Raw genomic sequence first — 22885 nt, forward strand, 5'->3', positions numbered from 1 at the left:
TTTTCTTGATAATCCACATTTTTAGGACATTTTTTTCTTTGTAGTTACAGTAATTCGGGTTATAAACTGACCAATCAGATGCCTCGGTAAAAGCATGTGGTGCTCACTGGCCCCCACTTCGAATGTGTGATTGACAGATTTCTCCCGAGTCACTTGCAGTGGAAGGGGTGTGGACTTCCAACAAAATCACGGATTGGCCTAGAAACATAACGCAAACCGACTCGGACCAATCACTGTCGTCTGGCTCCAAATGGCGGCGGCGTTTCACAGAAAAATGGCGACTAAATTGTCTTGATTTGGCCGTAGCCAGATGTACGGCATTTTCATAGGGTAAGGAATATGTCAATAAGAAACCCATTCATTAAGACAAAGTTGTGCACAAATTATATGAATACAACATTTAGTTTCATGTTTGACATTACTATTATGAACACGAAATTTTAACTCTGTCAAAAGTACGTCAGGGGGCCACAGGCATAAACATTTGTGTCACAAGAACAGACAGACGGCCGGATCCAGAGGCAGCAGGTTTATTAGCTCAGCTAAAAGTTCACACAGCTAAATCAGGGTCAAGCTGGCAGGACTCGATAACAGGCGTGAGATCATCCGAGGAGAGACAGGGTGGTCCAAATCCAGCCGAGGGTCAGGGCGGGCGGCAGTCAGAAACAGGGTAGACACAGAAACGCAGGTCCAACTACAACACTGAAGGCAGTACTTCACACTGAGTGAGGCTCAGTGCAGAGCTGAAGTCTGCTGTGGTTGGTTGATGAATGAATGAATGAGAGTCAGGTGTGCAGCATCCAGGAAGTGTGCACTGGGGTTGCTGGGAGATGTAGTGTGGCTAGAACTCTGGGGACAGGTCCCGCCGGTGACCAGAGGGAAAGGCAGACCTGTGACTTCTGACAAGTGGCACATGCATATTGAAGTTTATTTATAAAACTGAAATAAATTACAACTTTTAGAAAGTTGATGATCCCATAATGGGGAAATGATCTAGTTACTACAGCTCTGTTAAAAGTAGAATTTTTATTTTCATTTATTTATTTATTCGTTTATTTAACAGGGACAGTGCACATTAAAAGCATCACTGCAATGCACCAGAATTAGCCCAAAGGCTATTTTTCATCCGTAGTCCCTGGACAGGTGTTAAAAATTGTCAACCTAAAAACCTAAAAACATCAATTAAGTACATTAATTAAAAATATACATTTACAATTATATTATCATCTAAAATACATATACTAATAAAAACATGCACATAGTGAAAACATAAAAAACAAGTATAAAAGACACAAAGGTGATAGAGGGGAGGAGGAAGGGCAGGTGTTAATCCAGTTCAATGTGAACATGTTTGCTGTGATATGAGCCAGTTTTTTAGGTTCTTTTTAAACAGAGTGTATGTGGTGATGTGTCTTATGATGTGAGGGACAGAGTTCCATTCCTGTGCTGCTGTTACGGAGAAGGCGCTCTGGCTGAAGGCACTTCTCCTCAGAGGAACTATCCAGTCTTGTTGACCCGACCCTCGAGTCACTCTTTGGGAGGATCTTATTTTAACAAACTGACTGAGTGGAGGGGATGACAGACCGTAAATGATTTTATAGAATAGGCATAGTTTTGTATACTTGATGAAATTCTCCCAGCTTAACAGTTTGTGTTTTTGTAAAATGTCACAGTGATGATGTCTTATTGGTTTTTTTATCCAGTACTTTAATTGTTTGTTTGTAAAGTGACTCCAGAGGTTTTAATGCTGATTTGTTTGCCTGTGACCATGTAGTGAGACAGTATGTCATGTGGGATAAAATCATTGCATGCATGAACATTGTGGCAGCTTGCAGTGACAAATTTGCCCTAATAAATCTAAAATTGGACAGGTTATACCTCACACGGTTACAAACTTTTTGAATTTGTGATTTAAAATTGAAAGTTGTATCAATTAGAATCCCAAGGTATTCAAACTTTTCAACAATGTCTATTTTCTTTCCTGCCACAAAAACATCAGCCAGAATATTTTTGCGGTTTGTTTTGGAAAAGAACATTGCAACTGTTTTGTTTACATTGAGACATAGACTTGACTGCTCCAACCATTTTGCCACATGTTCCATCGTTTCAGTGAGCTTCTCTGCCACCTCAGATGTGTTATTGCCATGTGAATAAATGACAGTATCATCAGCATACATCTGAGTGTAGACATTTGAACAAACAGAGGGCAGATCATTGATGTAGAGTGAAAAAAGTAAAGGCCCTAGAATAGAACCTTGCGGGACACCTGTAGAGATAGGGAGAGGTGAGGAATGACAGTGATTTATCCTAACTGACTGGGATCTCTTTGACATATATGATTCTATCCATTTTATGGGAATTTGGTTAGTTTAATCAGTAGCTTTTTATGATTTATAGTGTCAAATGCTTTTTTTTAGATCAAGAAACACAGCCCCAACTACACCCCCCTTATCCAACAGCTGTTTTATGTTTTCTGTGAAAAAGCAGTTGGCTGTCTCTGTTGCGTGCAGAGCTCTAAAACCAAACTGCATTGGATGAAGAGAAAAGGATGTATTGTTGAGGTGTTCAATGATTTGTTGGGCAATAAGTTTTTCTGTGATCTTGGACACTGTGGGTATGATACTGATGGGCCTGTAATTTGAAAGCAACATGGAGTCGCCATTTTTGTAGATTGGAATCACCACTGATGACTTCCATGCGCTTGGAAATATGGATTCAGAGATTGATTGATTGAGAATAGTGGTCAAGGGAGATGTTAAGGATGAGCAGAGTTCTTTGAGCACAAAAGTATCCATACCGAATATGTCTTTTGTTCTGCTTGACTTAAGAGACATGATTGTTTGTGCGACTTCAGTTTCAGTGACAGTCATTAAGTTAAGTATAGGCTCGGTCTTATTTATGGAACAAACATGCAAATCGTTAGCTTTAAAACGAGCAATTAAGGAAACAGATTCAATGAAACCTCTGTTGAAGGCATCTGCAACTGTGTCTGGATCATTAGTAGTTTGTCCATTGACCTTTATTTCTAAACCTTTTTTACATTTTGTGTCCTTTCCTTCAAGTTTTTTCAATTGGCTCCATGTTTTTTTGGAATCCCCTTTGGCATTCTTAATTATTGTCAAGAAAAAATCTGCCTTGGCCTTCCGTATGCTTTTTTACCACTTTTTTTCTCAATGTTGTAAATAGATATCTTGGACTATGAGATTTACTTTTGATTGCATTTTTCAGTGCTAAATCCCTCTCTTTCATCAATTTTGTAATGTCAGAATTCATCCAGGGTAGCTGGTTTTTATTTTGTTTGATTTTGATTCTTGAACTGAAGCTTTTAATTATTTCTTTAAGTGTTTTTGTGAATAATTCACAGTCCCTTTCACAGTCAGTTTTCTTTAATATCTGATTCCAGTCGGTTTGATCAACAGCATTCTTAAAATCTTCCTTAATTTTTTTTGGGATCCCAATGAAGTCGTGTTCTGTGGCAGTGAAATTAAATCTTTTCTTTGATAGCTTTCTAACTACCAGGAGGAGATTATGGTCAGAGAGGCCAGCTAACATGTTGTATGTCTTAGTTATTCTTTCTGGACGGTTGCTAAATATTAAATCTATCTGAGTGCTGCTTGAGGTGGTAATTCTTGTTGGGCCCTCAATTAATTCCACAAGATCAAATTTGTCAGTCACCCGCTTTAATAAAACAGATCATTGAACAGCGACCTGCTAGGCGTCATCAGCTGATGATGTCAGACCCAGAAGTGGAGGAAAACAGTCCAGAAAGGAGCAGAGGACATTCCACTCTCCTCATTAGATGTAAAAAAGGTGCCTGTCTGGCTTTTTGGCTGATAAGAAGGATAACAAAACAAAAAGAGCTCAGCTAACTCAGAACTAAAGAAGGCTAACTATTAGCCGACTGTTGCTGCCGTCAAAAAGATCAAAGTCAATAATAAACAAATAGATAAAAATCATTAGGATCAGAATACCCAACTCTGTCTTTTTTGAACTTCCTTTCTTTCTGTTTTTCTTTTTAACTATGGCTGCAGTCGTCCACCAGTCTACTTTAGCTTCAAGTAGCTTTCTTGATTTTTTGTCCGTCCACATTCTTTACCCACTCTTTTCCTTGCTGGGTCACGGGGCTCCCACAATCTGTCCCGGCTCCTGTTGGGTGAGACCGGGATGCACCTGGACAGGTGCAGACGCGCCTGTCCCGCCTGTTCTGCCCGCCGCCTGCTGCCGTTGGCCGGCGGGAAAATGGGAGAGCGGTAGCACCAGGAAAGCAGGGATCCCTCCGCCGCCTGCTCAGGGGTTTTGGTTCTTTTATTGCATCATCATCATCATCATCTCTTTCTTGATGAACATGGACTTTTTTACCCCTAAAGAGGGACGTCTGTTGATTTTTCAATCCATTAAATGTGAAGTTTGTCAAAAAGATTAACTTTCTTTTGTAACTATACTTTATCATCTTTCCAAGACACAAGCCAGCCCAGCAGATATCTAACCAGTTAAAGGTGCTCACAAAATCTGGGTTAGAATGAGCAGCTGGGATGTTTTTTTACAGCAGTTACTCTGGAATAGAAAATGTGAGCCTCCGTTACGAAGTTTATCAGCTGTTTCTGGAGGACGGTGATCCAGATCAGGCCGAGTTCCCCTTCAACAGAGCAGTGGAGGGGGGGTCTGGCCCCCCCTCCACTGTCTCCAGGCTCCGCCCCACCTCACGGCCTGCCCACCTGGTCAGACGATTCCGTTTTTTTATGTCCTTTTTGTTCACCCCCCCCAACACACCACCGGCATAAGACAGGGCACCTAAAGCAACAGACTGATAAAACATAAAAAAGAGTTCTGAGCAGACATTAAAAGAGGCGAGTCTTTTTTACAAAGTATAACCTGCTCTGCCCCTTCCTGTAAATGGAGTCCATGTTTGCAGACCAGTTCAGCTTCTTGTCCAGGAGGACTCCAAGGTATTTGTAGTTCTCCACTACCTCCACCTCTGCTCCATCGATGATGCTGTTCCATGGAAGTCCAGCACCATCTCCTTTGTCTTGGTGGTGTTCAGGTGGAGGCAGTTTTGTTGGCTCCAGTGCACAAAGTCCTCCACCAGCTGGCTGTACTCCCCCTCCTCACCCTCTTTGATACAGGCCACTATTGCTGCGTCATCCGAGAACTTTTGCATGTGGCATGCATCCGAGTTGTAGTGGAAGTCAGCGGTGCAGAGGGTAAAGAGGAGAGGTGAGAGCACTGTGCCCTGTGGAGCCCCCGTGCTGCCAGTCAGCGTGGAGGAACTGCAATCCCCATTCTGACAGAATGTGGCCTGTTTGTCAGAAAGTCTGTTATCCATGACACCAGTTGGAGGTTCACACCAAAGGAGAGGAGCTTCTGCTGGAGAAGGAGGGCCTGGAGAAGTCATTAAAGAGCATTCTCACAGCACAGCCCCCGTCTCCAGGTAGGAGAGGGCCCGATGTAGGAGATACAGGACTCTGGTTCCATGTGCATAATGTCTTTGATCATGAATTGAACCGTGTACAGGGGCCCAGAAAAACCTTATAACAAAAGTTTATATCCGCCACATTTTCAGTAGGAATTAATCATTTGGACGTGTGCAGAACTCTCTAAAATACTGAAGATGACTGTAGCAGAAGAAATGAGTTCTGTTGGCAACAAACAAAGCTGCAGCATAGAGATGATCATGAAGTGCCTGTTTGCTCATCATTGGTTGAATGCTGTAAAGCTTCAACTCTTTGTTTTCCTCTTACGCTATCTTCCGCCGTTTTTCGGCACTGAACTTCTACAATTTTTAACCTATTTTAACCATTCTACTATTGAAATGTTCAACTCTTATGGCTTAATCCTTTCAGCTATGAATTTCGGTCCTTCATATCCTTGAATTTTTCAAGATATTCCAGGATTTTCCAGGATTTATGCTGAATTTAAATACAAGGATAATCCTTGAAAAACCTTTGTTTCTTTTAACCATTGTAACTTCAACATGCTTTCAGCTAGAGACACCGTTCAAACATTGAAATGTTCACAAGGCTTTGGACTTCAACATAGGTTTTGAACTTATTATGGGATGGCAACACAACCTACTGTTTGGTGGCCATTTTTTTGACAAAATCTGAAGCAATTATTGCAATAAACTTTATCCATGGCTGGAACGGAACATATTGAAATTCACTGGATCTGGACATATAAGGAATGTGGGCGTGGTTAGCAAACAAACTTCGTTGCTAAGGACGTCCAAAGGTTTACTTTTTCCGATTTGTCTGAAACTGACGTCGATTTGTTCGTCATCCCCAGGCGACCCAAACATAAAATGGTTGCTATGGAGATAAAATCAATAGAAAAGCAGCCATTTTGAAAAAGTGGATTTTCTATCAACTTAGAACATGTAGCTTTTACCAATATGATACTCTCAAACAATGTGTTTTTTTGAGTCAGTTGATGATTCCAATGCTAGCACTTTTAGCAATTTTAGCAACATATTCAGATTTTCAATAGTACATACATTTTTTCCAACACTTTCAGCTTTAATTCTTAACTCCTTCTACAAACTTTGACCTATTTTAGTCATTCTACTACCACAATGTTCAACTTTTTCCGCTTATTCCTGCTAGGACTTTTGATCCTTTAACTTTTCAAGGTTTTTCCTGTACAGTTCAGCCATTTCTTCAGCAAATTTAGCTTTCATTCAGCAGTACAGCATTCAACCCTGCATTTTCTTTTGGAAATGCAGCTCCTAGTTTTATTTTTAATCCGTGTGGTCACAGCTTTTTTGTGGCTGAACGGAGCTGGAAGAAGGGTCAGGATTAGGCTAACACATGCTAACAGCATTTAGCCTTTGAACATAAATCCATGCAGTCAAAGCCTCAGTCTGCATCTTAGCTGAACGTAAACATGTGGGAATCACATCAGCCTTTATTCTGTCTGGACACGACTGGAAACACAAATTCATCTGATTGTTTGCTCGGTTTTCCAGGACTGAGCGGCATTTCTGCTTTTGTGCATTTCCAGAGCCGCTCCTCTGCTCTGAGCGAGCTGCCGGTTCTACCGTGGGTGGGGGTAGAACCGGCAGCTCGCTCACCGGACGGACCGGATCAACAATCAGCCTAACCACCTATCAGAAAGAAATTCTGATCCGATTGAGTCTGATGGGGTCCGAGTATTCTGAACGGCGTGTTTTACATGAGGCTTTTTTCTTCTGATCAGACGTTTATTCCGATTACTTTTGTCCAGGTAAACGCAGCTAATGGGGGAAATCAGAATACGTTATAACTTTATGTAAAAAGTAAATCACTGATGAAAAAATAAACAGGATTTCTATTTATATGAAACTCAGATGACTTTGTCATTAGAAATTCTTTTACTTGAAGCTTTTCTACTGTAATCATTGTGGTTTGAATGCTAAACATCCAGCAGACGTTTGCATTAATGCAACAAAAGGAGCCATTAAAACATCTGTGGTTCTGATTGGTTGGTGTCTGCAGAACCTCAGTTTTGTTTCATCACAGCAGCCGTTCTTCTGTTTCCAGACAGACACTTAGAAACTAAAAACAACAATTAAAAATATCAATAATGAAGATATAAAAGAAAAATACAAATATGAGACAATGAAAATTAAAAACCTATTGATAAAAAATCCATTCATTACAGAACCTTAAAATGAATATTAAATTCATAATAGCACAGACCATACCCAGGGGGAGGGGCTTATTAAAATTCAACCAAATATCAGGACAACCCAACTTCCTGTTCTCCTTCATCCCAGGTGCCTTTCCCACCTGGTCTCGCCGACGATGCAGGTGAGGCGCCTTGAGTCTTGTGACAAAGATGCTCCGCCCACAGCTGATGATATCTATCAGAGGAAGGGTGTACATTTCCCTCAGATGATTTGCTCATCAATTTAAACTCTCTGGCTATGGGGGCGGAGCCTCATCTGATTGGCTGTAACTGATGCAGGGTCAGCCTCCATCTGGTTTCTGGATTTTCTCATCCTGCCGATTTCTCTATCTCTGAATGGATGGTTCTGAGAGCAGAAGCTGCCCTGGTTTCCATGGAAACGGACTGATGTGACAGAGTGCTGCCTGCTGGAAGTGCCCCCCCGTTGGACAGGAAGCAGTTTATGAGCCGCTTCCTGTTCCTTCAACATCTATGCCTCTGAAACAGGAACTCTTCTGTCCCAGCCACTCATGCGCTGTGACATCATTTCCTGTTTGCTTACACCTTTATTCATGAGTGACGCTTGACGCCTCGTTCTCCAGAGGGGCGGAGGTTGGTCAGAGGCCCCTCCCCTGTGGGGAGGCTTCAGCGGCGTTAAGCGGAGCTGCTGAGCTGATGCTCTGATCTTTCATGGGGGCGGGACTTCACTGATGTTTCTAAATGAGTTTGGTTGGAAAATTAAGAGGGGGGGGGTATATCCTTACTCTGTAGGCACCTCCCACTGTGGACTGAGCCAAACACGTTCCACTGAGTGTTTTCAAAAGGTAAAACTTTATTGTTCCTCAGCTGTGACTTTTTTTTTTTCCAGATTACAGCAAATATTTATTTAAAAAACACACAAACAGCAATGCTACAATCTGATTGGACAACAGCAGAGAGAGTTCATCTGACACCATGATGATGTCATCACCCAAACCCTCAGAGGCTACGCTAAGAGCTACAAGCTAGCATGCGCACAGGTGCGCTCAGGTGCGCTCAGGACACCCAAACACAAATGTGGTGGAGCTGCAGACAAATGTGTGCCTGGTTTGGTCCGGTGTGTTTCTTCTGAAATGTTTTGACCTTTTTATCAGAACACAGATGCAGAGTCCGACCCAAACAAAGGTTCTGGTTCCCGCACAGAGGCCCGCTTGGTTTAGTTGGGCAGAAACATGGAGGCGCCAATTACAGGATCGCATTTCATCACTTCGGCGCTGTGGACCTTCAAAACGGTCCTCGTTCAGGACAGAACAGACACCCGTGCAGTCGGACCACACCATCTCTTTTTTAGTTAAAGGCCTCCTGACCTTTAACCCCTACAGCCTTTGTCATGATCGTGACGACTGGACTGGTTTCAGTACCGACTTAGTACTTGTAACATAGTTTCCTTAAAAAAAATAAATAATAAAACGTCATGAAGAGGCCAAAAGCAGAAATCCTGACAGGGGGGGGGGCTCTGTCTTGATTGATTGACAGTGGTCCTGCATCATCAGTGGGTGTGGCCTGCTGTTTTTTTCATAGCACCAAAAGAAATATAAATAGGTAAAAAACACAGACTCATGCTCGCACTCACTCCTTTGGTTTTCCTCGACAAAAGAAACCAGCCTGTTCCTGCAGGACGGCGGTACGCCGGAGCAGCGGTACGCCGCCGGAGCAGCTACACGTCCAGGATCTCCTCGGCGGTGCCGCCGCAGCGCAGCCGGTACCGGCCCGTCCTCCAGCTGATGGTGGGGTCCCACAGAGCCGACAGGAAGATCTGCACGGCCATGGACTCCCGGATGAACCAGGCCACAGCGAAGTCCAACTTGGAGAAATTCAGGGGGCCGCCCTACAGATGATGTCATCAGTGAGTCATGCTTTTACACACCTGCTCCTGATTTCAAAATAAAAGACACCGTACCTGCACTCCGGTCAGCTGGATGTAGTCGGCGATGAACCAGGCTAGGCAGTGACACATGAAGAAGACCATCATGTCCCACCTGCAGGGGGGGACACGTTGACATTAACCTGCTGTCACAGGCCGACTGACAGGCCCCGCCCAGCAGCTGCTCTGTGATTGGACATACCTGAAGACATGATGGGCGGCCCAGCCGATGATGAGGCTGGCGAGGAAGCACTCGGAGACGGGCTCCAGCACGGTTCCAGGCAGCATGTTGATCCTCAGCTTGGTCCACCTGCACACAGTTTGGATCAGAACCGGTTTGGGCCTGAGCTTCGGCTGCTGTTCTCGGGCCTCGTTCACAAAGGTAAACCAGGTGAACACGTGGAGACGGTTCCCGCGTTTCACTGCAGCAGAACTGGAAGTTTGATGTCATAACTGAAACGTCGTGAGCAGAGCGGCGGGGAAAGACAACACGCCTTTAGCGTGTTCTCGTGTCTACAGCAGGAGAAGACGTTCTAGGACAGAAAGTTTCCTGACGTCCCTGAAATGAGTGCCGTTCTTTTTCTTCCTGTTAAAGGATTCTGTAGGTGGTTGTTTGCGTTGAAAATACTTTTTGAGCCGTGAAGCCTGAATCGGTGAAATCTTTCCTACTTTCCTCCTGTTTATGTTTTATGTTATCAACCACCAATGAAACCAGACTGGATCCACTGCAGGAGGAGAACCGCTCTGTTCCTGCTGTCACAGAGCGGTTCTCCTCCTGCAGTCTAGCTAACGTTCTCATCTCCTGTGGTTCTTCTCTTTATCAAGGAAAACTCAGAACCCTGACAGTAAAATGTGGGGATCAGGTCGTGACGCGCAGACTTCTGTTTATTTCAAACAACAAACTTAAACGATGCAGCGCTGATCAAATAATAAAAGTAAATAGCCGATCAGTGATTCCATCGAGTCAGACACTATAACATCGGGCCGGATTTCCCAACATCCCTACTACAAATCAGACCCTGATCAAAGGCTAACGCAGCTAATGCTAATTTAGATCATGCTAACAATGTCCCGATACCGGTGAGCTGGATGGCCCCGGTTATGATGGAGAACATTCGAAACTCTAAATCCAGAAAGAAGGCGGTCGATTTGACAGCAGAACAGAGACGCAGCCATCATGGACCTTCTACCGACCAACACCAGAACCCCACCTATAACTGGGTTCAGCCGGGACAAGGACACCAACAAGAATACAAAAATAAAAAGAGTGGTTAGAAATTCTGAAGTACGATTCTTTCTTCAGTCACAAGACTCCTTCGGTTCATCACAAAAGCTCAGGAAACAAGACGCTTGGATGATTTTTGCGTCTGAAGGAGGTGCTGCACGAATTTCTGAAGGGGGAGCGGAGAAGAAGAGCACGCCGGCGTGTCGGCTTCCCCGCCGGCCTGTCGGCTTCCTCGCCGGCCTGTCGGCTTCCTCGCCGGCCGGTCGGCTTCCTTGCGGGCGTGTCGGCTTCCTCGCCGGCTGCTAAAACTGGATCCAGAGGTTCCTGAACCGCTATAACCGACGTCTGTGCTCCAGCAGAATCAGCTGACTAATAAACAGCCGGAAAATCTCCTGAAACGCCGAGGAAGATAACCGCGGAGAATAATTATCATCCAGATGAATGAATGATGGAGGACATTGTTCTGGAAGAAGATGGCCTCTGGCACTGAACCGATGAAGGTTTTAAGGCCCAGACAGACTCCAGTTCTCTGTGGTACAGTCTAGTGATCTGAATTAAAAGGGAGTCCGCTGTTCTTTATTAAACGTTTCGGTGGGACGGCCGAGCCGGTGGGACGGTTCTCCACATTCACGGGTGTCCCTACCTCCCCCGCATACAGGGGGGACACTGTAATAATCGGTTCGGCTCATAATCACTGAGCACTCCATTTTCATACTCGACATACAGTTTGGACAGAACCACCATCAGAAATGGACGCCTGCGCGTCATCCATCAAAGCTGAGCAGCTAACGACCACCAGATGACCATAAGACATGTTTTCAGAAGAAGCGCCGTCCTCGAGGTCACCTGGGGCTGGACTGACGCAGACACTCACCTGATCATACGTGACTGGAACTGACCGATGGAGTATGAGCCAGAGTTCTGCAGCGCCACCTGTGTCGCCATGGAGAACTTCCAGCCTCTGAGAATAAAACATTGAATGACCACCTGAACGGAGGCGGAGCCCCGATGCAGCACTGCTAACGTGCTAACCTGTCTGCGATAGCTTTGGCCATGAAGTAATCCTCTGCGATGTACTGAGCGAAGGCGATCAGCCCGCCGGCCTGGTCCAGCACGTCCTTCCTCATGAGGCACGACATTCCTGTTACACACTTGATCCCCGTCACATTGGCTGAGATGTATGAGCGGGGGTGGGACGTCCCGAAGTAGACCTGCACACAGGTGAACACAGGTGAGGCCTGTCAGCAGAAGCGCTTGATGGCCGAACACGGACACACAAACAAGATGTTCGCCTTGCCTGCTCAAGAGTGGCGGCGAAGCCTTGACGGTCAGCAACGTATGGCAGTCCGTGGACAAGCCCTACTTTCTCCGTCATCTGATTGGCCAGGTCTGTCAGGGTGTCAGGTTTCACTGCCCCCCCACAAACACTCGTCAGCTTAAACAGGAAGGGTGGGACAAAAGCATTGATGCCCGGACACTGGGCCTCACCTCGGATCCCGCTGTCACAGATCCACACCAGCTGGTACTTGGCACCTTCGTAACCCGGCATCAGGTTGTTGATCTTTGGGTTGATACCAACCTTCTTCCCTCCTGAAGACAATAGACCGTCAGGAGTTACCTCTGAACATCAGCCACAGGTGAGCAACAGCACAGAAGGTAGGTCTAGCAACACTCACCGATGAACAGGCGCGCGTCCACATTGGGGTACTTCCCCAGCAGCTTCTTACAGACGTCTACAGCTGGATCATCCTGGTCCTGAACGCACAGCAGGATCTCGTACTGCAAAACACACACCTGTGTTAGCCGAGGACAACCTCCCACCTGTCTGACACTCCCCCACACACACCTGTGTCAGCCGAGAAGGACCTCCCACCTGTCTGAGACGCCCCCACACACACTTGTGTTAGCCGAGGTGGACCTCCCACCTGTCTGACACGCCCCCACACACACCTGTGTTAGCCGAGAAGGACCTCCCACCTGTCTGAGACGCCCCCACACACACCTGTGTTAGCCGAGGAGGACCTCCCACCTGTCTGACACGCCCCCACACACACCTGTGTTAGCCGAGGACAACCTCCCACCTGTCTGACACGCCCCCACACACACCTGTGTTAGCCGAGGACAACCTCCCACCTGTCTGACACGCCCCCACACACACCTGTGTTAGCCGAGGACAACCTCCCACCTGTCTGACACGCCCCTACACACACCTGTGTTAGCCGAAGAGGACCTCCCACCTGTCTGAGACGCCCCCACGCACACCTGTGTTAGCCGAGAAGGACCTCCCACCTGTCTGAGACGCCCCCACGCACACCTGTGTTAGCCAAGGAGGACCTCGCACCTGTCTGAGACGCCCCCACGCACACCTGTGTTAGCCGAGGAGGACCTCCCACCTGTCTGACACGCCCCCACACACACCTGTGTTAGCCGAGGAGGACCTCCCACCTGTCTGACACGCCCCCACACACACCTGTGTTAGCCGAGGACGACCTCCCACCTGTCTGACACGCCCCCACACACACCTGTGTTAGCCGAGCACAACCTCCCACCTGTCTGACACGCCCCCACACACACCTGTGTTAGCCGAGCACAACCTCCCACCTGTCTGACACGCCCCCACACACACCTGTGTTAGCCGAGCACAACCTCCCACCTGTCTTACACGCCCCCACACACACCTGTGTTAGCCGAGCACAACATCCCACCTGTCTGACACTCCCCCACACACACCTGTGTTAGCCGAGGAGGACCTCCCACCTGTCTGACACTCCCCCACACACACCTGTGTTAGCCGAGGAGGACCTCCCACCTGTCTGACACGCCTCCACACACACCTGTGTTAGCCGAGGAGGACCTCCTACCTGTCTGAGACGCCCCCACACACACCTGTGTTAGCTGAGGAGGACCTCCCACCTGTCTGACACGCCCCCACACACACCTGTGTTAGCCGAGGACAACCTCCCACCTGTCTGACACGCCCCCACACACACCTGTGTTAGCCGAGGAGGACCTCCCACCTGTCTGAGACGCCCCCACACACACCTGTGTTAGCCGAGGACAACCTCCCACCTGTCTGAGACGCCCCCACACACACCTGTGTTAGCCGAGGACAACCTCCCACCTGTCTGACACACCCCCACACACACCTGTGTTAGCCGAGGAGGACCTCCCACCTGTCTGAGACGCCCCCACACACACCTGTGTTAGCCGAGGACAACCTCCCACCTGTCTGACACTCCCCCACACACACCTGTTTTAACCGAGGACAACCTCCCACCTGTCTGAGACGCCCCCACACACACCTGTGTTAGCCGAGGAGGACCTCCCACCTGTCTGACACGCCCCCACACACACCTGTGTTAGCCGAGGAGGACCTCCCACCTGTCTGAGACGCCCCCACACACACCTGTGTTAGCCGAGGAGGACCTCCCACCTGTCTGACACGCCCCCACACACACCTGTGTTAGCCGAGGAGGACCTCCCACCTGTCTGACACACCCCCACACACACACCTGTGTTAGCCGAGGTGGACCTCCCACCTGTCTGACACACCCCCACACACACCTGTGTTAGCCGAGGAGGACCTCCCACCTGTCTGACACGCCCCCACACATACCTGTGTTAGCCGAGGAGGACCTCCCACCTGTCTGAGACGCCCCCACACACACCTGTGTTAGCCGAGGACGACCTCCCACCTGTCTGACACGCCCCCACACACACCTGTGTTAGCTGAGGAGGACCTCCCACCTGTCTGAGACGCCCCCAAACACACCTGTGTTAACCGAGGAGGACCTCCCACCTGTCTGAGACGCCCCCACACACACCTGTGTTAGCCGAGGTGGACCTCCCACCTGTCTGACACACCCCCACACACACACCTGTGTTAGCCGAGGTGGACCTCCCACCTGTCTGACACACCCCCACACACACCTGTGTTAGCCGAGGAGGACCTCCCACCTGTCTGAGACGCCCCCACACACACCTGTGTTAGCCGAGGAGGACCTCCCACCTGTCTGAGACGCCCCCACACAGACCTGTGTTAGCCGAGGAGGACCTCCCACCTGTCTGAGACGCCCCCACACACACCTGTGTTAGCCGAGGACAACCTCCCACCTGTCTGACACACCCCCACACACACCTGTGTTAGCCGAGGACAACCTCCCACCTGTCTGAGACGCCCCCACACACACCTGTGTTAGCCGAGGACGACCTCCCACCTGTCTGACACTCCCCCACACACACCTGTTTTAACCGAGGACAACCTCCCACCTGTCTGAGACGCCCCCACACACACCTGTGTTAGCCGAGGAGGACCTCCCACCTGTCTGACACGCCCCCACACACACCTGTGTTAGCCGAGGAGGACCTCCCACCTGTCTGACACGCCCCCACACACACCTGTGTTAGCCGAGGAGGACCTCCCACCTGTCTGAGACGCCCCCACACACACCTGTGTTAGCCGAGGAGGACCTCCCACCTGTCTGACACGCCCCCACACACACACCTGTGTTAGCCGAGGTGGACCTCCCACCTGTCTGACACACCCCCACACACACCTGTGTTAGCCGAGGAGGACCTCCCACCTGTCTGACACGCCCCCACACATACCTGTGTTAGCTGAGGAGTACCTCCCACTTGTCTGAGACGCCCCCACACACACCTGTGTTAGCCGAGGAGGACCTCCCACCTGTCTGACACGCCCCCACACACACCTGTATTAGCCGAGGAGGATCTCCCACCTGTCTGAGACGCCCCCACACACACCTGTGTTAGCCGAGGTGGACCTCCCACCTGTCTGACACACCCCCACACACACCTGTGTTAGCCGAGGTGGACCTCCCACCTGTCTGACACACCCCCACACACACCTGTGTTAGCCGAGGAGGACCTCCCACCTGTCTGAGACGCCCCCACACACACCTGTGTTAGCCGAGGACAACCTCCCACCTGTCTGACACGCCCCCACACACACCTGTGTTAGCTGAGGAGGACCTCCCACCTGTCTGAGACGCCCCCAAACACACCTGTGTTAGCCGAGGAGGACCTCCCACCTGTCTGAGACGCCCCCACACACACCTGTGTTAGCCGAGGTGGACCTCCCACCTGTCTGACACACCCCAACACACACACCTGTGTTAGCCGAGGTGGACCTCCCACCTGTCTGACACACCCCCACACACACCTGTGTTAGCCGAGGAGGACCTCCCACCTGTCTGAGACGCCCCCACACACACCTGTGTTAGCCGAGGAGGACCTCCCACCTGTCTGAGACGCCCCCACACACACCTGTGTTAGCCGAGGAGGACCTCCCACCTGTCTGAGACGCCCCCACACACACCTGTGTTAGCCGAGGACAACCTCCCACCTGTCTGACACACCCCCACACACACCTGTGTTAGCCGAGGACAACCTCCCACCTGTCTGAGACGCCCCCACACACACCTGTGTTAGCCGAGGACGACCTCCCACCTGTCTGACACTCCCCCACACACACCTGTTTTAACCGAGGACAACCTCCCACCTGTCTGAGACGCCCCCACACACACCTGTGTTAGCCGAGGAGGACCTCCCACCTGTCTGACACGCCCCCACACACACCTGTGTTAGCCGAGGAGGACCTCCCACCTGTCTGACACGCCCCCACACACACCTGTGTTAGCCGAGGAGGACCTCCCACCTGTCTGAGACGCCCCCACACACACCTGTGTTAGCCGAGGAGGACCTCCCACCTGTCTGACACGCCCCCACACACACCTGTGTTAGCCGAGGAGGACCTCCCACCTGTCTGACACGCCCCCACACACACACCTGTGTTAGCCGAGGTGGACCTCCCACCTGTCTGACACACCCCCACACACACCTGTGTTAGCCGAGGAGGACCTCCCACCTGTCTGACACGCCCCCACACATACCTGTGTTAGCTGAGGAGTACCTCCCACTTGTCTGAGACGCCCCCACACACACCTGTGTTAGCCGAGGAGGACCTCCCACCTGTCTGACACGCCCCCACACACACCTGTATTAGCCGAGGAGGATCTCCCACCTGTCTGAGACGCCCCCACACACACCTGTGTTAGCCGAGGTGGACCTCCCACCTGTCTGACACACCCCCACACACACCTGTGTTAGCCGAGGTGGACCTCCCACCTGTCTGACACACCCCCACACACACCTGTGTTAGCCGAGGAGGACCTCCCACCTGTCTGAGACGCCCCCACACACACCTGTGTTAGCCGAGGACAACCTCCCACCTGTCTGACACGCCCCCACACACACCTGTGTTAGCTGAGGAGGACCTCCCACCTGTCTGAGACGCCCCCAAACACACCTGTGTTAGCCGAGGAGGACCTCCCACCTGTCTGAGACGCCCCCACACACACCTGTGTTAGCCGAGGTGGACCTCCCACCTGTCTGACACACCCCAACACACACACCTGTGTTAGCCGAGGTGGACCTCCCACCTGTCTGACACACCCCCACACACACCTGTGTTAGCCGAGGAGGACCTCCCACCTGTCTGAGACGCCCCCACACACACCTGTGTTAGCCGAGGAGGACCTCCCACCTGTCTGAGACGCCCCCACACACACTTGTGTTAGCCGAGGAGGACCTCCCACCTGTCTGAGACGCCCCCACACACACCTGTGTTAGCCGAGGACAACCTCCCACCTGTCTGACACACCCCCACACACACCTGTGTTAGCCGAGGAGGACCTCCCACCTGTCTGAGACGCCCCCACACACACCTGTGTTAGCCGAGGACAACCTCCCACCTGTCTGACACGCCCCCACACACAACTGTGTTAGACGAGCCCAACCTCCCACCTGTCTGACACTCCCCCACACACACCTGTTTTAACCGAGGACAACCTCCCACCTGTCTGAGACGCCCCCACACACACCTGTGTTAGCCGAGGAGGACCTCCCACCTGTCTGACACGCCCCCACACACACCTGTGTTAGCCGAGGAGGACCTCCCACCTGTCTGAGACGCCCCCACACACACCTGTGTTAGCCGAGGAGGACCTCCCACCTGTCTGACACGCCCCCACACACACCTGTGTTAGCCGAGGAGGACCTCCCACCTGTCTGACACACCCCCACACACACACCTGTGTTAGCCGAGGTGGACCTCCCACCTGTCTGACACACCCCCACACACACCTGTGTTAGCCGAGGACGGGGGTGCTGACTCTGATGATGGTCATGTCTGTCATGGGGGATGTACCACTGTCGCGGGGTTTCTCTCACCTTTGGGTAATCCAGAGTGAAGAAGGTCTCCAGGTTGGAGATCAGGTTCGGGTCGACCCCCTTCAGAGGCTTCAGCAGAGAAACTCCTGCCAGCTGAGCAAACGGCTGTTTGACCTCTGACCTCTTCTTGTGAAGGTGTAGGCGTCTGAAACAGAGGCCAGGAACCCGGATCAGAACAGGTCACTGTCTATGTGAAAACCCGGTTCTTCGGACAAGGCTCTGCTGCCTCCACCCCCGCGCAGAAAGAGCAGCCGGGACCGGTAGTTCCGCCCGCGTGCGCGCGCAGTCAGACAGACGGAACCAACAGCTTCCCTGAATATCAATGAACAGAAACGTCTCTGGAGCGGAAGGCCGCCGCGGCCGCTGCGTTAGCCGGGAAGCCGCTGCTAGCTTAAGCCGCACTAACGTACGCGCGAACAGTCAGCTTTACGTCAGTTAGCCCCTTCCCGTTGAGCTAACGTGCACCGGTTAGCGGTAACCCACCGACCGGGCACTCAGCCAGAGAGGCGCGGGCATCAGCGGCTCGGCCCCCCGCGGGCGAACAGCTTCAAGCGGCGGCGCGCGCGCACTCACACGTAAATGATGGACATCAGGTGCATGAGCCAGAGCACGAGGAAGAGCACGAGGCCGAACACGGCGAGGCCCTGCATGGCCAGCTCCAGCGGGGCCATGGCGCAGCGGACGGCCGCCACAGCTCGTTCGGGCTCCGTGTGTGGTCGGGCAGGACACCGGGGGGTTCTGTAGAGTCCGTCACGAAAGAGCCAGAAATCCGGCGGGGCCGGTACCGGAAGTAGGTTGGACCTCGAGCTCCGGCAGCGGGAACTCTGGGGGCCACAGACGGCCTGGGGGAGCGCGGTTTAGCGGCGATGAGGTCGGGCGTTTGACAGTCAGCAGACCGGCCCACGATCAGCTGACCAACCGGGAAAGACGGTGATCAAACAGGAAGTCATCACTGGCTGGCACTTCCGGACTCTTTCAAAATAAAAGCCCCTCCCAACAGCCTAAGATAAATGAAACCAGGCGGCCTTAGTGCCTCTAAACGTTAGTACAAAGGTGTTTAGGATGAGCTTTAGTGCAAAGAACCCCAGGAATCTAACTGCTTCCTTCACTGCTACATGTTTTCTTCGTGCTTTTATTGAGTAACTGTAAGTCTACATGGATTCAGCCTCCTTGTCTTCATTCTGCTCCTTCAGAACCCAGATAATCCTGATGTGCTTCCACCTCAAACTGCTCATCTGCTCTGAAAGTTCTTCTCTGTGACTTCCTCCATTAAGCTGAAAATCCCCAAATTTTCAAACATGATTAAATTGAATAAAGTTTGGCCTCGAAAAACAAATCAAAAACAAAGCTGAAAATACCCTTTATTTACTGTGGATCCAGTTCTGATCATTTGGATGAGCCGATTGTCGCTCAGAACAGGGAAGTTCCCGCTGCTGAAGGTGCAGCTGTGTTGAGTCACGTGACAACGGTGGAAACTGGTTGCTTTGCTCAGGTGCGTCAGACTTCGTGGTAAACAGCCACACCTGTCAGTGTGTGTCATAACACCTGCTGGGGTTGAGCAACCGAAACTGAACTGGATCAGGAACCAGAGACCGCGGTCGTCATGGACAATCTGAGTTCCTTCAGGAAGCAGGACGTCCTGCAGACTGAGAACACGGTGACGCTTCAACAATTACAACAGATTATTTCAGGAAGAAAAACAAATGATTAAATGAAGTCAGTTGCTCTGCGGGTAGCAGCTAACTGGCGCCCCCTTCAGTTGGATCACAAGCTTCAGTTTTCTTTGTCACATCCATCCGTCAGCAGCTGGGCGGTGCTGGACCACGGACACTCCAGGTTCTCCTTCCAGCTCTCCTCCTGGGTGTTGTAGACCTCCTGTGGAGCACAGGTAGGGGGTGAGGGCTCGGCCGTCCCACCGGCTCGGCCGTCCCACCGCCGCCGGCTCCTACCTTCTTCCATATGGGCATCCGGGCCTTCAGCTGGCTGATGCAGTGCTGGATGGCCTGCTGGCCGTCGTGGCGGTGCGGAGATGAAACTGCCATGGCGACGCTGGCCTCGCCCACCTTCACCCACCTAAAGAGGAACCTGTCAGGTAAGTCTGGCGTTTGCCGGTCAGAGGAGTGGCGGAGCGCTCACCCCAGCCGGTGGTGGACGCAGATGTGCTTCACGCTGGGCCAGCACCCCCGCAGCTCAGCACAGAGCTTGGTGAACTCTGATTGGACCATGGACTCGTACGCCTCGTAGTGCAGTCCCACCACCCTCCTGCCCTCCACCTCGTCCTCCCGGGTCGTTCCTGCACAGATGATGTGAAACTCCTGAGTTCTGAGGAACCGAACCGGACCCACCAACACGCTGTAACGGCCCGCACCGCTGTTCCTCACTTTAGCACTCAAAATAGAAGTGGAACACAAACACTCCCGTCCCCCCCGTCCAGGGAGTCGCTACCCAACACGGCTAAAAGTCCCGTCCATCCGTACCGACGAAGACGGAAACGGCTCCACAGGAGGAGCTGCTCACAGCATCCACCACCTCCTGCACGGACAGAGGATCCCGGCTCAGCCTGACCGCGTCCTCCTGCTGGGACATTCCTGCAACCGACCCGGTAGAACGTCTGAGAACCCGTCTCCTCTGCTGGGATGGAGAGCAGCGACTGACTGAAGCACATACCTGCCTACCCGCCGCTGAGCGGAGGAACCACGGCCACCTCGTCTCCGTCCCTCAGAACCACCAGCTGCTCCGCAATGGGAATGTACTGTTGAGCCACCGCCAAGACCACGTGACCACGCAGCACTGCTAGCCTACACACACGCACACACACACACACACACACACACACACGCACACACATGCAGCGGTCAGAATCCGATCAGCCGCCGTCAGGTTCTGCTGCTTCCTGGGTTTCGTACCGGGGATGTCTCTGCTGCAGCAGCTCCCACAGTTCCCTGCTGCTGATGGGCGTTGGAACAGAAACAAGCTCCTCCCCCTTCAGCCCAGTCAGCTCGGCACTCTGACCAAAGTAGATGACGCTCACCTGCACACAAACACCTGTATGAGCTCAGTGCCACACGTGAGGCTGCGTGGACTGCAGCGTGGAACGTGACGGGAAAACATTCGGGTCTAGAAACACGCGTGGTGATGTTTTACGGGAACGCTTCCTGCTTTTCATCCGCCTCATCCTCACTGATGTCATCATCTGTTTGCCTATTGGCTGTGTTCATCTTGCTGCTGGCATGCACCTTTTTCACACCCCGTCCTTCTGCTCACCTGGAAGGAGGGGCCAATGTTCCTGATTGGTACCTGCTGGCCGAGGAGCAGGAGGGTCAGAGTTGGAGCGGTGCTGGGTGGCTCGTCTCTCTTGGTCCTCAGCCTCCTGCTGGTTCTGGATTTTAGTTTGGGTTTGGACCTTGGTCGTCTTTTTGCGGGTTTTCTTTCCAATAGTGACCTTGTCAGGATCCTGACTTCTGCCTGTGTTTCCTTTCTGAACTCGCTTTACAGTAAACCCTTGTTTTTCGCGGGGGTTACGTTCCAAAAAGAACCCGTGAAAGGCAAAATCCGTGAAGTAGAAACCTTTATTTTTTTAACAATTATTATACTATTAAACAGTCTATTATACATTGAAAAGAAAGAACAAACCGTTTTACAGGCTCAGGCATTTGTTTCACAAATAAAAGTACTTTAGAAAAGGTTTTTCAACAAATATCTTCTGTACTGTACTGTCAAATAATAACTAATCAGGCTTCAAATCGCGGAGATTAGCCCCGCCCACCGCGACCCGAGAGTAATTGGATTAAACGGGAGAAAATTTAAAATGATTTAAAAAAAAATACAAAGTAAGGTCAGACAAATAGTGACTCAGGTGTATTTCACTGCTCTAGAGCCGCTGATCCTGACTCCGCTCTGCAGTGTTTTCTCCCTTTGAAGCCCGCGGCGCAGCTGTGTTTGTTCGGGAGAAGAACACAGTGATTGACAGTTGGTGTCGCTCTTTTTTCCATGGGGGATAGAGAAACTCGAAATTGCAAGAGAATTTGCACGTATCTGTTGTAATTTGGGAAGCTGTTTTACCTACGTGTACATGTTAAACTGCAACTTTATTGACGCACAGGTAGAGAAGAAGTGGAGTGACTTTTTAGCCAATCAGAATGCAGAAGACAATGCACAATGCAAATCCGTGAAGTAGCGAAACCGTGAAAAGTAAACCGCGTTATAGCGAGGGATCACTGTACACCAAACAGGTGTGAAGCACAGCATAAAGGTTACAGGCGGGCAACTGTGTGTGTGTGTGGGGGGGGGGGTCTACATCCTAGTCGATTCTGGTCCGATTTGTCCCCCCCCCCCCCCCCCCCCAATAGGGCCACAGTCCAGTTCTCAGATACAGTCTATGCTGACCACGTGACGCCCCACAGGCCAGACCATGTGATCCACTGGAGTTCACAAAAGACTCACAACCATAGACACAAAGCAGACTAGCACAAAACACGTGCAGAAACCACACATGCGCAGACACAAAGGCTGCGCAGTGTGTGGCACATGTGTGACACAAAGCCTGACGTCAGCATGCAAGGGGTCAAACCCTCCACTCACCTGCGCAGTCATGAAGTTACTGCAGCTATCTCGGCACCGGAGAACCGAGCGTCACGCGCGCACGCGGCACCACTTCCTGCTTTTGCTCGTCCACCGCTGCAGTGCCGCCTGCTGGACCGGAGGAACCGCAGCAGGGCGCGTGGGTCCCTCACCTGTCACTCAAAGTCCTCTGGCCAATGGAACCAGACGCTGCAGAAGCCCCGCCCACCAGGAGAAACAGAAAGGAGGAGAACCAGAAGAACTTTGGACTGTGAGCCAAAGCGATGAAGTTACAGAAACTGTTC

At 50.9% G+C, this 22885-nt stretch overlaps 2 protein-coding genes across 3 annotated transcripts; both read right to left on the reverse strand.

Annotated features, from left to right (window-relative positions):
• Positions 1 to 9173: 9173 nt before the first annotated feature.
• On the reverse strand, positions 9174 to 19199 carry ugcg (UDP-glucose ceramide glucosyltransferase). Its single transcript, XM_004084439.4, has 10 exons — positions 18594 to 19199; positions 18021 to 18165; positions 12446 to 12548; positions 12258 to 12359; positions 12067 to 12179; positions 11802 to 11980; positions 11644 to 11730; positions 9747 to 9854; positions 9581 to 9659; positions 9174 to 9508 (listed from the first exon to the last, which is right to left on the reverse strand). Exons 1-10 carry the CDS (start codon positions 18689 to 18691, stop codon positions 9338 to 9340), a joined length of 1185 nt encoding a protein of 394 aa, XP_004084487.1. The 5' UTR covers positions 18692 to 19199; the 3' UTR covers positions 9174 to 9337.
• Positions 19200 to 19364: 165 nt separating this feature from the next.
• Positions 19365 to 22674, reverse strand: mocs2 (molybdenum cofactor synthesis 2). Of its 2 annotated transcripts, XM_004084438.2 has the most exons (7): positions 22602 to 22674; positions 20927 to 21051; positions 20688 to 20818; positions 20498 to 20608; positions 20157 to 20313; positions 19970 to 20093; positions 19365 to 19895 (listed from the first exon to the last, which is right to left on the reverse strand). In XM_004084438.2, the coding sequence occupies exons 4-7, from the start codon at positions 20604 to 20606 to the stop codon at positions 19794 to 19796; spliced, it is 492 nt and encodes a 163-aa protein (XP_004084486.1). In that variant the 5' UTR covers positions 20607 to 20608; positions 20688 to 20818; positions 20927 to 21051; positions 22602 to 22674; the 3' UTR covers positions 19365 to 19793. The 2 variants fall into 2 exon arrangements, with proteins under 2 accessions (XP_004084486.1, XP_020555478.1); XM_020699819.2 differs by lacking the exon at positions 22602 to 22674 and having other exon boundaries at positions 19399 to 19895; positions 20688 to 20756; positions 20927 to 20945.
• Between the last annotated feature and the right edge of the window lie 211 nt (positions 22675 to 22885).

The sequence above is a fragment of the Oryzias latipes genome, chromosome 12 (assembly GCF_002234675.1).
Source record: "Oryzias latipes chromosome 12, ASM223467v1".
Taxonomy (NCBI): domain Eukaryota; kingdom Metazoa; phylum Chordata; class Actinopteri; order Beloniformes; family Adrianichthyidae; genus Oryzias; species Oryzias latipes.